This window comes from Panthera pardus, unplaced genomic scaffold (assembly GCF_024362965.1).
Source record: "Panthera pardus isolate Hobbes unplaced genomic scaffold, ASM2436296v1 HiC_scaffold_9, whole genome shotgun sequence".
NCBI lineage: Eukaryota > Metazoa > Chordata > Mammalia > Carnivora > Felidae > Panthera > Panthera pardus.
Genome location: NW_026527024.1, coordinates 5,573,095 through 5,590,006, shown reverse-complemented (window position 1 = coordinate 5,590,006; position 16,912 = coordinate 5,573,095). Strand labels below are relative to the sequence as shown.

The 16,912-nt window shown below is 52.5% G+C and overlaps 1 protein-coding gene across 1 annotated transcript in view; it reads right to left on the bottom strand.

Moving 5' to 3' along the window:
* The window catches only part of RBM33 (RNA binding motif protein 33), a 139,080-nt gene that overhangs the window by 29,234 nt on the left and 92,934 nt on the right, over positions 1-16,912 (bottom strand). Inside the window, 6 exon segments of the mRNA XM_019424900.2 lie at positions 7,832-7,978; positions 7,980-8,462; positions 11,820-12,104; positions 14,102-14,404; positions 15,524-15,867; positions 16,182-16,314. Coding sequence (XP_019280445.2) covers positions 7,832-7,978; positions 7,980-8,462; positions 11,820-12,104; positions 14,102-14,404; positions 15,524-15,867; positions 16,182-16,314 — 1,695 coding nt within the window.

The following is a 16,912-nucleotide window of genomic DNA, read 5'->3' as shown; positions in this document are numbered from 1 at the left end:
CCGTAGCGGGCGACAGAGCCCTGCAAACCAGCGGTCACGCGCAGCAGGTGGCGAGGGGGCCAGAGGCAGGAACGGGGCACGTCCGGACAGCGGGAGGCAGTGAAGGTGGCCGATTCCACCCCTATGTTCTAGGCACAGAAGCTGCGACCCCCCCCTCCCACCCCCCCGCCCAGTGGAGGAGTCCCCAGTGGGTGGCAGATGTCCCCAGGATGAACGTTTCTGTCTCTAAATCCAACGCCCAGGAGTCATGCCTATGACTTCCTGTGTCGTAAAAACAGAAAAAAAGCCTGCATGTAATGACTGTTTTAGAAGCGTACTTTAAAAAGGCAAGGATCAAATACCAGGCCCGTTATCCCTCATGTGAAAACTCTCCAATGGCTCCCGCTGCTCTCACGATCAAGGTCCAACACCTAACACAGCCTGTAAGGCCCCTGCACTCTGGCCAAACTGGCCTTCCTGCAGCTGGAAAACAGGCCGTGACTTCCCTGCCACAGGACCTTCACACACGCTCTTCCCCATCATCCTAGAAGGCGTTTTCCTTTTCCCCTGCCCTCCTTCAGCCAGTGATCTACACTCTTCACTTGAAGTCACTTCTTCAGGTCCTCCTGTCATACTGCTCACAACACCGTGTCGCTGTCTGCTTTTCCAGCACCTGGTCTGCTGAGCAGTCTTACGCAGCTGAACTAGCAACGCGGCCCCGTCGCCGCTGGGACAATTGCCAGCACGACCACCCCGCTCATAAATGCTGGCAGCCAATGCAGGACCCTCACACCCAAGAGTCACCGAGGAAGCTGCAGTGTCTCCTAGCTGTGGCTGTCCAGCAGCCGTGCTGACCCATGTAAGGAACAGAACAAAACGCAAAACCACACAAAACGCAAGGTCCCCACATATGGCGAGCCTGCCTGCGCCCTGCCGTGGAGAGGAGGGAAGCCTCAGAAACCCGCCAAGACCTCCCCACCCCCGCTTAGTACCACGCACCTCAGCGCCTGCCACAAGGACACGCCTTCGCTAGCCCCCCATCCACCCCAACCCTCGGGTTTCATATTTAAACAGGGATGCCGAATTCTCGGCTTTCTCACACAAAAGCAACTCAAGAAATAAACTCAACACATCAGAGAGGGTGCTTTACTCATGTCAATGCCCTATTTCCAGAAACGTCATATACAACAGAATCTGCTTCTGATCCATCCTCCGGCCTCGGGAGCTGCCCGGGGAGGGCTGGGTGTGCGCTGGGAGGGCCCAGAAGCACAGCAGGCACCTGCTCTCACTGCGGAGACAGGACCGCACGGCTGAGCAGGAAACGGCGCACGGGCCCAACCCCCTCTCGCACCAGGTCTCAGGACGTGTTCAGAGAACGACGGATGCATCAAAGAGCACGGAGCCAGCCTGGAGCAATCCAAACATCAAAACCAGTAACGACAGTAGCAGTTCACTGGACAAAATGAGAATCCAGAGGCTTGCACTGCCGTGAACGAATGAACAAATGAACAAGAGCAAAGAGGAAGCTACACAGCAAGCACAGAAAAGTGCTGGCATCAGGAAGACACCAGTGCTCGGGGCGCCCGGGTGGCTCAGTCAGTTAAGCATCTGGCTCTTGATTTCCGCTCGGGTCATGATCTCATGGTTGGTGAGTCTGAGCCCCCCATCAGGCTCCACGGTAACACTGCAGAGCCTGTGTGGGATTCGTTCTCTCTCCCTCTCTGCCCCTCCCCGGCTCACATGCCCTCTTAAAAAAATTAACATGAAAAAAAATTTGTAATCAAAAAAAAAAAAAAAAAAATCACCGCTTGCTAAAAAACAGTGAAGATCGGACAAGAGATGAGACATTTACACAGTCTCAAGTACCTTCCCGTACGTCACTTCTCAGTTACCTGGGGTAGGACTGGAACCGCACGGCACAGACACTTGGCAAGCGCCATCTTCCTCAAGCGATCGAAGTGGCCAACACTGGACAAATGTGCCAGGCGCCCCCCGACGGGACCCACGGAGGACACAGTATCCTTCTGTGCCGCTCCTGCCGAAAACGCATGACCTGAAACTGATCACGAGGAAAAGTACGGCAAATCCAGAGGACGTCTGACAAAATAACCAGCCTCCCCTCTTTAAAGAAAGCCCAGGGCAAGACACACGGAGGCCGAGGCTCCGTCCCACAGTCAGGGAGACTAAACGCAATGCACCATCCGGGACCGGACCCCCACACTGCGGAAAGGTGGCTGTGAGGAACGTTACCGGGACAACGGATGCAATCTGAACACGTACTGTGGATTAGGCGGTGATGCGTATCGCCGTGAGATGTTCTGAGTCGTGAGGATGTCTGAGTGCGGTTTTGTGAGACAACACCTCGATACTGAGGCAACACGGGGGTGTCTCCAGCCCACTCTCAGAACAGCGAGAAAGTGTGTGTGTGCGTGTGTGTGTGTGTGTGTGTGTGTGTGTGTGTGTGTGGAGAAGGGCAAAAAGAAACACCGATAACGCAAACGTGGTAAAACACAGCCCGGTCAATCGGGTAAAAGGGGCACGGGAAGTCCTCATACGACTTTCGCAACTTGTCTCACACGGACGTTCTCCCCGAAGTCAACCACCCTCCGCCACACGCGAGAGGTCAGGTAGGCACGTCGCCCCCACCACCTCTGGAGGAGATCCGAGAGACCGCGAGCGGGCACAAACGCGGGAGGAACCCCGAAAGCGAGCTCGCGCGCACGCGCGAGTAAATCGGGACTTGCCGCGCGCGGCATTCGGACAGCCTTTTAAAAATAAGACACAGGAGCCTCGCGATGGGACAGCCGGCTCCCCTGCTGAGGCGTTCCGCGCGTCCCCCTTTTCTCTGCGCGGCCAGCAGAACAAAGCACCGGTTCCTTCATTTGCCGCCCAATTCTTAATTTTATGACCTCGAGGAGAGTAAGCCGCTGAATTCAGAATCTGCTTTCTTTTCCTTCAAGAACACCGGCGACCGCCGCCGCAAAGAGGCCGTCTCTTCCTCGAGCTGGAAGGAGACGGCAGCGGCGTCCAGGGACCTGCCGCCCTGCGCGCGGGCACCGCGTCGCTCACCACACGCGGAACCACGGCCCACGGCCCGCGCGGGAAAGCCGGCCCCGTTCTCCCGGGGACGCCGGGCTTCACTGGGGCCGCCAACCGAGGTTCCCCGAGGCCCGAACCTGGAAGACGGGGCGGCAGTCCCCACTAAGGTCCTGAACGAAGGACGGCCCGGGGCACGCGCCTGCCCCGGTCCCGGATCTCTGGTGTCTGGTCCCAAAGGACGGCTGGAGGACTATGGTAAGTTCACGTCGAGGAAACGCTTTATATTTTTGTATTTGCTCTCGTGTCACTCGAATAGTTTTTCTGGATTCTGTATGCGTTATGAACAAAACTATGAGTTAACGAGACTGCTCTTTTGGCTTCTGAAAACTAAATACTTAAGTAGCTTTCTGAGACACGAGCAAATGGAGAATATTTCCAGATCTTCAGTAATCTGATCATTCCATCAAACACAATTCTTTAGGCAGGTCACTTACATAAGTACCTTCGAGGAGGCACGTGAAATTTTGGAAGCATTTGCCAATATTCAACACTCTTCATAACCCGCCACTCCTCAGACACTCATTCTAGCAAAGCTGGACCAGATACGAAAAAACTAAAATCCACACGTACGTGGAGCGCCTCACAACAAAGGTCTCGTTAAACTGCAAATTCCCCAGGTTTTCATCTCAGTGTTTTAAATATAAAATGTGGCCTAATTTGACTTCCCCAGCAATGTTCAAAGGTTCGCTCGCAGCACACGGCAAGTAGGGCTGCACGCGGCCAGGCCACACTGTCCCTCACGCCGGCGGGCCGGGGGCCAGGAGCCTACCCCCACGTTAACACAGGTTCCAGAACAGGAATGATGGAAACCCGGCCCCTCTCCAGTCCCGCACCTGCAGCTGCGGCCGCGCACCTCTCGCGGCATCTTCCTACTTCCGGACACTCCCCAACACTCTCCAGTCAGGAGCCACCACTAGGGCCCGGCAAGAAAAATGAAACCTAATCGTCACACTTCTTCCAGAAGCCCCTGGCAGAACTCTTCTGGACCAACTCTATGTACTCACTGGAAACGGCAGAATATCATCCCTCATCAACTAACACCGGAAAAAGGCAGCAGCAAAAACAACTGTTACAAACATTGGTAAAAAACTTAGCTCTACCCTGGGCTGCTAACACAACCTCTCTGAGACTCCGTCTACTCACCTGTAAAATGGGAACACAAGTATCCGCCTCATCCAGATGCCGTGAGTACATGCTATGCACCCGATGGACGGTAACTACTACTATTTAGGGCATGAAATCACAGCCTGCATTCCTGGAACGGGCCTTGGGAGCACCTAAAAAGCAAACAGACATGCGCGGAGGGCCTTCCACGTGCCAGAAGGTCCATCTCCTCCTTTCCCACAACTTTAAAAACCCCGTCCGCAGCCTGGAGACTTGGGTTCAGACAAACGAACTGGCAGTTCAGGGCCCCAAACAACGGAAGACAAATGCCCGTCCAAACACGGGGCTCCCTCACACACAGCCACGCTGTCCCCACCACGTGGCGCCTCCGCGCGCACACGCGAGCTCTCGGTCCCGGCGAGGGACAGCTGCAACGTCTACGTTCCACAGGAGGGAATTTCACGAGGACCAACCACCGGCAGGATGCCAACGGCCCCTGAGAAAGATGAAGAACCACTCCTGGACCTTAACCACGACCATGGTCACCGCGACTGTGAGAACCAATACCAAGAAAGAATTTTTACTAAGTTCTTTCTGAAAATGCTTCCTGTGCCCGTGATGCATTAACCACAATAAAGAGAGAGGATATTAGAAAACTAGAAATTCTCTTACGATGATGAGGGTGTATTAAAATCACCATAGGGGCGTCTGGGTGGCTCAGCCAGTTAAGCATCCAATGCTTGATTTCGGCCCAGGTCATGATCTCACGGTTCATGGGATCCAGCCCCATGATGGACAGTGCAGAGCCTGCTTGGGATTCTCTTTCTCTCTTTCTCTCTCTCTCTCTCTCTCTCTCCCTCTCCCTCTCCCTCTGCTCCTCCTCTGCTGCACACACACCCTCTCTCAAAATCACATCATTTTAAAGATAATGAACCTAATAAAAAAGAAGACTAAAAACAACGACTGCCTTAAGACTCGGGCTCTTTCACATTGTAAAAAACCCAATTTAATAAAATCCAAAAGTAATTATTTGATTACAAATAAAATATGGAAAATAACAAGAGAATTCCGCGTTGATTCACAACAGCCCCACAAGTAAATTGAGAATTCTCATTAAATTTTAAGATATTTCCAATTTGCCTGTCAGAGTAAGAGTTCCAAGACATTTCTGCTTCCCTAGCAATCCTGTGGACACCTACTTTAGTGGCCACCAGGACCACTTTAGCAGGCCACTATGTACCACCACAGTCCCGGGTCCCGTCTAGAAACCAGACAGCAGACTAGAGGAGCCTACTGAATGCAAAGAATAATTCTAACGACACAGATTTGATGCCAGTATAGGTTAGAAAAAAGTAAACAAAATTCTCTCCAGAGTAAATCCCTAGGAAACCTTATCAATACAATACACAACGTATGTGTTTTGTACTAACAGGATGCAAAGAAGTCCAGGGCTCACAGCAAGACACAAACAGAACGTGGACAGATAACAAGATGCTTTCATTCAGTAAGTAACTAGAAAGGTGAGACGCACACGTGATACTCTGCAGAGGTGTGACAGGTGAGCCCCCGTCGGCCCCTTACACGGTACCAGCTGAGCCCCCAGTGTTCGTGCCACCGTCTCCGGGAAGAGGGCAGGCTGGCAGGGGCAGAAACGACAGGAGAAATGCCGGAACGGAACCATTTCCCCTCCGCATCAGCAGGTACAGCTAAGAATGTGTTCTCTTAAAACAGTTCCTTCCTCAGGATGCCCGGGGGGCTCGGTTGGGCGTCCAACTTCAGCCCAGGTCATGATGCAGTTCGTGGGTTCGAGCCCCGCATCGGGCTCTGTGCTGACAGCTCAGAGCCTGGAGCCTGCTTCCGATTCTGTGTCTCCCTCTCTCCACCACTCCCCTGCTGGCGTGTGCTCCTTCTCTCTCAAAAATAAAAAAAAATTTTTTTTCTAAAGAATAGTTCCTTCCTACCTACAAAAGAAAAACCCCGAGGCCTTTAGGGAAATACTATTTTTTCTGTTTCAGAGAGATACAAACAAGAGATGTTTACCCTCCAATAATTCAAAAGTTGCCAACACACTACTACAGGACTTGCTAAGATAAATCGTAAGATACAAAACGTGTCAGTTAGTAAACTTAAAACTTAGGAATTAAAAGGAAAGCTAAAGAAAGCTGTTCCAAATTTTGGCATGCAGCTATTTTTATGTAAAACTCCTCTGTTGTTTTTCTGCGTATTATAAAATTATACAGCATGATTTTGGAATACAGTCTGATAAAAAAAAAAAAAAATTCCCCCTCCCCTACTGGAGAAAAAGACAGCAAAAACTTAAGTAGATAAATTTTTTAAAGGAAAGATGCTAACTGGTTTGAAAGTCGCTTTCAGAGCAGAGTGGTGCCCTGCACATCCCAGCCCACCAGCAGCCCTCACTTTCACACAGGCCACATCACCACACTGTACCAGGCACAGGGGCCACAAGAAAAGGTCTATTCCCAGCCATGGCCCCATGGCCCCTCCTCCTAAGTTTTTAACTCAATTAAAAAAAGAGAGAGAGAGAGAGAGAGAGAGAGAAATTAAGTATGCCTCAGACAAAGCCAGAACAAAAGGCCACAGATACCATAAAACTGATTAACACTTGGGTTCTCGCCTCAAGAAAACAAACTCGCACAATGTTAACACAAGCTGCGGTGACACAGGCCACTTGCTTATCAACATTTTGAATCACAACAAATGGAGGGGAGAAAAAACAGATTTGGAAAAATATCACAGGGTCTGCTGAATATGGGATTTCCAATTCCTATCGTTCTACCAAAACTGTTGCTACAGCATGCGAGGAAGTCACACTTTTATACGGACCCAGGAACAAAGGCGTTGGAGGTCAGCGACTCACAGGAGCAGCCATGGGCTGTCCCTAACCCGGTGCGTGGCCTTCTCCCTGGACCGGAGCCCCGGCTGCCCTGCCCTGCCCCCCGTCTCACTGCCCCCGGAACAGGCTGTGAGTCCCCTTCTGCGCGGGGAGCAAGGAGCGTGTGGCCTACAGAGCCTCGTGCGGCGGGGACCGTCCGCGGCACCTCCGAGTGCCACCCTTACCCAGACCGCCAAGCTGGCCCTCACCGAGAATGCTCGAGCACGGGGACCGCTCAGAAACGCAGAGAGAAGCGGGCTGCGCTCCCCCCGGGACCACACGACCCACGTGGCCTCCCTGGAGAACTCTGCTAAGCCTCTGTCTTCTAAAACGAGAGAGACCAGCTCGGACACACAAGATGACAGTCCTGGAGACAACGCTGCTGAGAAGCGGCCTGTCCCCCAGCCGTGGGGCCTCCCTGAATCTGAAGCTACACACAACAGGTACTTGTTTGCGGGTGAAGGGAACTTAATTTTTACAACAACTTGGCGATTCTGCCACAAATTACCTACGAAAGGAAAAGCTAAAACTGAGAAGCATCCGCCCTGGGGCTGCCACGCTGGCCTTTCGTGAAGACCCGGGGGAACCGGAAGGTCAGAAGGGGAACTTACGACAACCCCGACCACTGGACTCGGGCGCTCAGAGGCTGGACCGCGTGATTCTAGCAGGCTGCCCTCTTCCAACCCTCCCCTGGGGACGAGGACACTGTACGTGAGGCGCAGATTCCAAGAGGCGCTGGTGACCTCGTCAACTTACCCCGCCTGACAACTTAATCACCCTGACCTTGGAGCTGACGTGCGGCCCGTCTCCGCCGCCGCTGCCGGCCCGGTGCATGACCGTCCTCTTGGCGCCGGGCTTGGCGTCCGGGGGCCGGCCCTGGAGGGCGGCTCGAGCACTCTGCGAGGGGGGGTGGCGGCCCCTCCGCGTCCGCGGGCTTCCCCTGCGGGACCCTGTGCGGGCCCGGACTCTGAGGGACGGCCCTGGCCTGCCTCGGGTGCTTGGGCGGTTTCGTCTGCTGTCCTTGGTACTGCCCCGGAGCGCCGGCCGGCGCAAAGTTGGACATTTTGGGCTGAACGTTCGAAACGGGGCCGTCCTGGTTTTTCACAAGGAGTCTGTTTTTCACATTCGGTCTAGGCTGCGCGCCCGGGAAGGGCAGGAGCGGGTTCCCGTTGGCGGGGGCCGGTGAGGCCGCCTGCTCGTCCGGCTCGGCCGAGGCTGCGGGCAGGTGCAGCTGCTGCTGGGCCAGCCTCTCCAGCAGCTCCTTCTTCCTGGCGCCCGCCTGCTGCTGCCGCCGCAGCTCCTTCTGCTTCAGGATCTCTTCTCGGAGGCGCTTCTGCTCCTCGATCTTCAGGCGGTAGAGGCGCGTCTCCTCATCTTCATCGGGAAACTGCAAGAGAAAACACGCCCGGCTTACTGTGCAGAACCGGGGCGGGGGACCACGCAGGAGACGCACTTTCCAAATACGCCCAATTCAGGGCCTGCAAAAAGCCATTCAAAATCTGCTTACAGACTTTAAGTAGAACTCTTTCCTCTGGGGAGGGGAAAAAAAATTACACAGCTAAAGCTAATTTGGAAAATCTTATCAGAATATTAAAAACGAAATAATGTAAATTTCCACTCATTTACAAGTTTGAAACCAATTAAACTATTCATTTAAGATATCAAAATATGTTTCGAATGGAAACGCCAACAGTAGGGAGACCGTGCTGTCACACAGGTTTTATCTGGCTCCTCTCTGACGAACCAACAAAAGGTGGGTATAAATGATCTGAAAGGGCCTGATTAGAACTATTGATTTTTCGTACAGAATTTTCAGCCTGATCTCAAACTCATTTGTCACAGAATAATTGGTTATAATGAACAGCACAAGTCAATCTCTCTGACCTTGAACTCATGCACTCTCCTCAGAATCAAAATGCTGCCAATTGCAGTATTGGAATATTAATGGTATATAAGGAAGGCCTTTAATATGCCAGCCCCAAACCATTCTGAAAGTCTATCAAAAGAAATCTTTGAAAAAGTTCAGTAACTTTCAGGCAGAGCATCCCATGAAGAAAGTTTATTAAAAGTTAAGCATTCGTTAAAAATTATAACTAAAAAAAATCATAGATACCCTCATCCAGAGATCTTCTACAGAAGAACATAATAGGATTTAATCTCTCTACACTTCAGCTACTAACAAATAAATCTTAAGAAATGGGGAAGAAGATCAAAAGGCAGCTGAAGACACCCAGAGCCGACGCACTTGACCTACAGGACAGAGTCAGGGCCTCATCAGGACTGGCCTGGCGTTTCAGAAGCAATTCCGACCAACTCGGCCATCTGATTTCAAAATCTAAGGTAGGTCTGAAATAGCAAACTGAAGGCAGACAAGAGCTACACAGGTAGGCGTCCAGAGCAAGGGAAAAGCAGAAGAACAGTAAGACGGGGACGGCTGTCCCAAAGGCACTGGGGCCGGGCACTCAGGGAGCAGCAGACTGCTGGGGGAGAGCGGCAAGGCCACAGGGCCCACTGTTTCATCAACAGAGGAAAAATTAACACTAAGGTTTCTCCCAAACAAGCAACAGTCAAATGAAGTATGTTCGAGTACACAAGTACGTAGGTAAAAGTACTTGGAAGTGGATTTTCCCTTTATTCTATCATTAGCAATTGGATGAGAGTAGGAAAATAAACCACATTTACCTAAGAGTTTTTAAAAAGGAAAACCGTTTTACTCTTGGTCCCATTCTATGTGTACAGAAAATTAAAAGCAAAAAAATAAGGACATTCGACTCACACTATGGCTACCCGCAAGTTTCATTTCGCATTCATGGCACCTGCTGGATTCTACAGAAAGCTTCCGCAGAAGCCTGTATTTTTAGATCAACTACGGTGAAAAAGAACAGCAACGAGTGGCTAGCGACATGCCCAAAGCTCACTTTTCTCATTTTATTTAACCACTGTCACAGTGAAAATAATGTGACTTACGTGACTTCATTTTTTCTGAACTAAATCAGGTCACAACGTACAAGGCAGGCGCTAGCTATACGACTAAAACCAGGATAAAGTTTTCAGCAAAATTCCTTTTTATAAACTACCCCTATCCGGTCAGTAAATCTACATAACGTTCTCATACATCGATCTTAAAACCAAAAAAGTCAGACTTTCTCTAACGTGGTCTTTGTAAACGTTAACTCAGAATTTCTACTTGAGGTTCACATTCCTCGTTTGGTAGCAATAATTTATTAGGAAAATCTGACCCCAGCCCCCAATTTCAACTGAAAGAGAACTAAACGTGGCTCATTCTTTCATGCCTCTATTGTTATCTACGGAAACTTTTTTTTTTATTCTGGAGAGAGAGAGAGAGAGCAGGGGAGGGACAAAAGAGGGGGGAGGGATAAGGGGGGAGAGGGGGAGAGAGAGAGAGAGAGAGAGAGAGAGAGAGAGAGAGGGAGAGAGGGAGAGAGGGAGAGAGACAGACAGACAATAGAGAGAATATCGCAAGCAGGCTCCGAGCTGTCAGCAGAGCCCACAAACCGTGAGATCATGATCTGAGCGGAAATCAAGGGTCAGACACTTAACTGCCTGAGCCACCCAGGTGCCAGTAATGAAACTCTTATCCTTTCATCATGTCACGTTAACAAGTGATACTAACTTACTACGTGTCGTACATCGTTTTTAAAAATGTTGGTGGACCTTCCTCATGCTGACCTGACCTCTTCCCACCTGCCAGGCACAAACGCCTCGGCTAGCAACGGTGGGCCGTTTCAGGGTGTGGTGCTGACCCGCGCGACAGCAGACTCCCAGCCGCTCGGTGAGAACCTCCATCTGACAGCTACCGCTCAACTTCTGCATCTGCATTTCTGGGGAGCAACCCGGAACTAAACCCCTACCACACAAACCCCTACCACACAAAGCATCGGGCAAGCAGATCCGTTTCTTTTACTGATCAGTGGCCCCCAGGGCTTTGTCCGAACCACAGATTTTACTAATAGTAAACAAGAGACAATTAAAAAGTTGATGACCAACACCGTACTAACACTGAGCCACTCCTAAACAAAAAGTAACCAAGTGACCAAAACGAAGTCGAGGTACAAGTAAGATCTTAGTGGGAAACCATGGAAAATACTGTCCTGCATTTATTATACGACTTATTCTATTTGATAATACACAGAATTCACAACAAAAGAAAGCTGCCCGCAAAATCTCGTTTCGAGGCCAAAGGTCAAAGTGGCCCCATCTCCCAGTAGCGGGGCAAAGAGAAACAGTCATAGAAACGTTAACGGTACATCTACGTCCGAGATCGGCTAACGACAGCCCTCAAGCCAAATCCGGCCCGAAGCTTGGTTCTGTCGGAAGTTTTACCGGCACACGGCCACGCCTACTGATGCGGAATGGTCTACGAGGCCTTCTGTGCTAAAACAGCAGAGGTGAGTAATTATGAAGACCGGCTGGGCCGTAACGCCTCAGGTATTTACGATCTTGGCCGTCTCCAGAAGTGATTTGCTCGCTCCCGTGAGGAGGGGACAGGCTCTGTGGCAACACGTGCAAATGCACAAAACACAAATGCAATCCGATACCGTAAACACGTGGAAATGACAGCGTGTCCTCCATGAAGGCTGCTGGGTTCAAAGAAGGAGCCAGATGAAAAACCGTGGCCAAATTTTACGAAAAACTCGCCGGACGAGAGTAAACTAAGAAGTACAAGTTTATTGTAAGACTTCCTGTTTGGGCCCAAATTATTTCTTAATAAACAAAGTCCTACCTCTGGTTCTGTTTTTGCTTCTTCTTTGGGTTGAACCACAGGGCTGAGCGGCTTGACCTTGGCTTCGGTCTTCCCCGGTGCGGCCCTGGACCCCGCCCCCGGCCTCGAGGGTGGCGACGTGCTGATGACAGGTTTCACTTGAGCCGAGGCCGTGGAGCAGCGACTGCTGCCCATATCCAAGACGTGCGACGGCGCGATCGGTAGCTCGCGCAGGTTACTGTTCCTGGGAGCGGTGGGCTGCATTTGCTGCATTGGCCGCTTGGTTACGTTCTGAGAAGTTGTGTTCTATCACAAGAAGAAAGAAGTCGAATTATAACTGGATACTTGGGAGAAAGATAAAAAGGCACATTAGTGGATGAAAACATGGTAAAAATCATTTTAATTAGTGAGCGAGTTCTCTTTGGGGTGGAGACAGCTTTCCCCGGTGAACACTCGCCTTCGCGCATCAGTGTTCCTGCGCTCTGGGGCAGCACACCATTATGCTGAGGATCAGGACGGTCAAGGCTATCATATTTGCCTACAGACAAGTTCCTCTTTAATGGAAATTACACCAGCTGGCTGTAGCGGTGCCTCAGTGTGGGGACTGACGCTTTTAGCAGAACTGATGGGGCCGACAAAGGATGACTGGCACCACTTGCACTGGGTCCCGGAATTTACGGCGGCACAAGAAAAAGGGCGAAGCGATAAGTCAGCATCCTAAGAAAAACTGCTCTCTGCGTGAGAAACGTGCTTGAAAGTTTTATCTGAGGGGAAAGTCTTAGTGATGCTCGTCCCTGGGATTCTTAACAGAGACACGACCCTGGGAGGAGCTTAGAGGTAGGAGCCGGCTGTAGGAGCACTGAGCTCCAAGAGCACGCAGGCCAATGTTTACGGGCACAAGGCTAGGGACACAGTCTGCCATTGCTCTAACACAATGAAGTCTAAATTACAATGCATCTTTCCCAAACTCCTTCCTCTTTTCTTTTTTTTTTTAAAGTTTATTTATTTACTTCTCTATCTATCTATCTATCAATGTGGGAGGGGGGTGGGAGGGTGAGGAGAGAGGGGCAGAGAGAGGGAGAAAGAGAGAATCCTAAGCAGGCTCCAGGCTGTCACTACAGAGGCCCACATGAGACTCAAACCCATGAACCACAAGATCATGACCTGGGCCAAAATCAACAGCTGGATGCTCAACCAACTGGGCCACCAAGGTCCCCCTTCCTCATTTCTTGTATCGTTAGTCTCAACGTTACTCTAAGAAAGAAAGCAGGTATGAGAAAAACTGAGATTAAAAGTAGCTAAGCGACACCCTGGAAGCTCAAGGTCAAAGGAAGAGTACTAAAAGGAAAGCCCAATTATCTGACCTTGGCCCACAATTCTAACCATTAGTCTCTTTATAGAGTTATTTAATGGAGGACAGGCAATAGCAATGACTACTGTCTTTTATTTTTAAAGCAATGCACACTCCATAGCTCCCTTCGATAAATGACAGGCCACACAGCACACCTGCTGAGGGCACCTGAGACTGTGTCCTCACAGATGCACTGATGACCTCCCGCAGTTAAATACAGGCTTCACAAGGATAGGAAACTTGTCTCTTGTCCACTGCTGCCTTCCCAGGAACTCAGATGGTGCCTAGCAAGAGGCTGTGCAGTCAACTCCACCTGAACCCATTTATTTATGCAGAGCACAAGGACGCAGAGACGATACAGCCAACAACAAAAAAAGGCAGTAGTTAAGACAGAGTGGCCATCGCCCAAAAGCAGGGTTTCCTAACGTTATGTGTCCACTAATGGTATCCACCGCTGTAAGAGCATCTAGGGGCGCCTGGGTGGCTCAGTCGGTTAAGCAGCTGACTTTGGCTCAGGTCACGATCTCCCGGTTCGTGGGTTTGAACCCCACATCGGGCTCTGTGCTGGCTGCTCGGAGCCTGGAGCCTGCTTCCGATTCTGTGTCTCCTCTCTCTCTGCCCCTCCCCTGCTCGTGCTGTCTCTATCTCTCAAAAATAAATAAATGTAAAAAAAAAAAATAAGAGGATCTAGATATACACACATAAGATGAAGAAGTAAATAATGCTAATACAGTCTTCCCAGCACAAAAGGGACTTCATTAATTCCTGCAGTCAAGAAAATCAATTTCCTAGGCAGTCTTTGACACACACACTCCCTTCAGAGAAACGTAGTACCCATGTTTCGGGAATTAAAGCGGAGCTGGAAAACACGCGGCCTCACCAGCTCTGCCCCTTAAGTTCCGCGCCTTCAAAGGTGCGCCGGGAAGACAGCCGAAGGCAGCGGGCCACTTACATGCCTGAGCCCCTGGCGCTGGGGACACTGCATCCGAGCGCCGCCGGGCTGCGGCTGGGCCGTCTGGATGTGAGGCCGGAAGTGCGGCTGCGACACGGGCATCAGCGGCGGCGGAGGGACGGACAGGTGGTGGTGGTGCTGGTGCGGCTGCGGCTGGTGCGGGGGCTGGTGCTGCGGCTGCGGGGGCGGCTGGTGCTGCGGGGGCGGCTGCAGCGGAGGCTGGTGCTGCGGCTGGAGCGGGGGCTGCGGCTGCGGCTGCGGCTGCGGCTGGTGCGGAGGGGGCAGCGGCGGGTGAAGGGGCCCCTTGGTGCCAAAACAAAGACAGACAACAGTTACAAACGCGCTTCCTAGGTACGCTGCAATTCGGCCGTTTCTTTAAACCCCCGACACCAGCAACTTGAAGGGCACTGAAATTTCATCTTAGATTTGCCGACAGAGGTCGTATCACCTAAAACCCGGTAACAAGCCAAAAGCGATCTCTTACACCTTATATTTGCGCTGAGTCCTTTTAACCTCCAAATTCCAGGGATCTAAGGAAACAAGTAAGGATGCTGCCGGCAGCACAGTTTCTGACACCCACGTACCGGGACCGATAAAGATGCCCCCAAACTAACGACAGCCGACAGCCGGAAGGTGTAATCCTGCAAGGCACTTTCAAATGCTGCAGAGAAAAGCGAGCCGGGAAGAGGAGCTCACACTACTGTGCCAACTGAACAGCTGCAGCACAGGAGGAGGGCGCGCCGCTGAGGGGACACGGGAGCCACGGGCGCCCCCCTGTGGGTGGTGACCTTTCCTACAGGACGGGATTTCTTCATTTTGGGGGGAATAATTCTGTCTACTCAAAGAAGTCCCTTTTACTTCTACTCAAAGAAGAAACATTTTATCGCACGTTAGCAATCTAAATAATAATCGTTTTCCTTTTTCCACTTTGGGTAGTCTGTTTCCAGACGGTTGAGCCGGGCGTACCATCGTGATGGGTCTTTACAGTAAACCTGAAGGACAGGCAGAAAGTAGGGGCCAGCAAGAGCTCCCGGAACTCAAGGAGCCCATGAAGCGTGACCCACAGCAGAGGGCACTCAAATCTTTCAAATAACGGGCCGCGGCGACACTCTCCTTCCCCTCGGCGCACAGAATCTTTCTGCTCCGCCACTGCAGGAACCTAAGTGGACAAAGAACCTTACTTCCGCTGGAAACCCCTTTAAGAATCCTGCGACGAGGAGCAAAGAGCCTGCCCTAACTTTATCAGCAGTACGGCCTCTCGGAATGTTTTCATTTCCCCAAAGCTGACCATCGCTTTTTGCATTTCTCCGGCCGAGGAGATAAACGATCCTGTCGAGAAAGCAGCGCGTTTCGGGCGAGGCCCTGGCTCTTCCAACGGGGTCCCCGCGCCCCAGGTCGCCGAGGCGCCCCTCCCCCGCATACCTGCAGGCTGGGCTGCGCGTGCGCGGGCAGGAAGGGCTGGCCCGGGCCGGGCAGGAAGGGCTGCCGCGGCGGGATGAAGGGCCGCGTGGCCGCCGAGCCCGGCTGGCTGAAGTGCAGGATCCCCAGCGGCCCCGGCGGCTGCAGCGCTGGCCTCACGGGCCTCTCCCTGGGGAACACGGGCTGCTGGCCCTGCTGGCTGAACGCTGGCCCGGGCTGGGTGAACGGCAGGGGGCTGGGGGCGGGCACGGGGTGCGCGCCGCTGAGGAGCGTGGGGGGCGGCGGCGGCGGCGGGGGGCTGCGCTGCTCCAGGAAGAGATGACTCGGGAACCTCGGTTCGCCTGAAACTGAAGCGCGCGCGGCATCACCCTCTGCTCGCGGGGACGGGCCCGCGTGCCGCCGGACCGTGTGACGGCGAACAAAGGTCACACACGTGGGGGGCACGACCCCAGGGAGAGGGGTTGGATTCCACGGGCCGCCGCGTCCCAGCGCGACAGGAGGGCTCCGCCACTCCTCTCCGGGGGCCTCGCGAGGCCGGGGGGACGCGCCGGCCACCAGCCTCTCCCACCCGCTGCCCCGCCGCTCGGGGCAGGGCGAAGCCCAAATGCGTCGGGGCTCCTCTCCGCCCGCAACTCCGCCCCGCCGCGCGGCCGCCCCTTACCTCCCAAGAAGAAAGGGTCCCGCTCCTGCGGCGGCGGCGGGGCTCTCCACTGGTCCTGCAGGGGAAGCCGCGGGGGCTGGCTGAAGGTGCTGGGGACCGGCCCGGGCGTGTGCTGCGGGAACTCCGGAGGGCCCTGAGGAACGACGGGACGGCGTGAGAGGACGGAAAGGAGGGGGCGCCGTCCCCCAGACGGGGGATCCTGCCCTACCCACGGGCCGACATCAGCCGCGGCACCAAAACATCAATTCCCGGTTGTCAGAGCGCTCCGGCAGAACAAGAACATTATTTTTAAGCTTAGAGACACCCGTGCAATTATCCACCCTTCTTGCCCATTAATCCCAAAAGACCAAATGTCTACGTTCGGCGTCCCTGGCATTCATCTTCTCGATCGTGCTATAATTTGCTACCTCTTTAACACAACCACAAGCCACGCCTATGAATGTGAACCATAATAAACATCAGCAACTTCTGGTGAAACAGGACGAGAAAGGTTTAGGAAACCATACTGCTCCACGAGCAATGTCACACAGTCAGACTGCACACTGGAGAAGACACTCTGGGTCAATGACCTCCTCCAGGTTAACGTTTTTCAGTAAGTACTTCTCGCTAGAACTCTACGTGGAAAAACTAAAAGTACTTCAATTTCCAGTTGGCCTTGTAAGTATTTGTAAAGAGTTTTAAGTTTATTTATCCACTTTTGAGGGAGGGGAGGGGCAGGGAGAGAGGGAGAA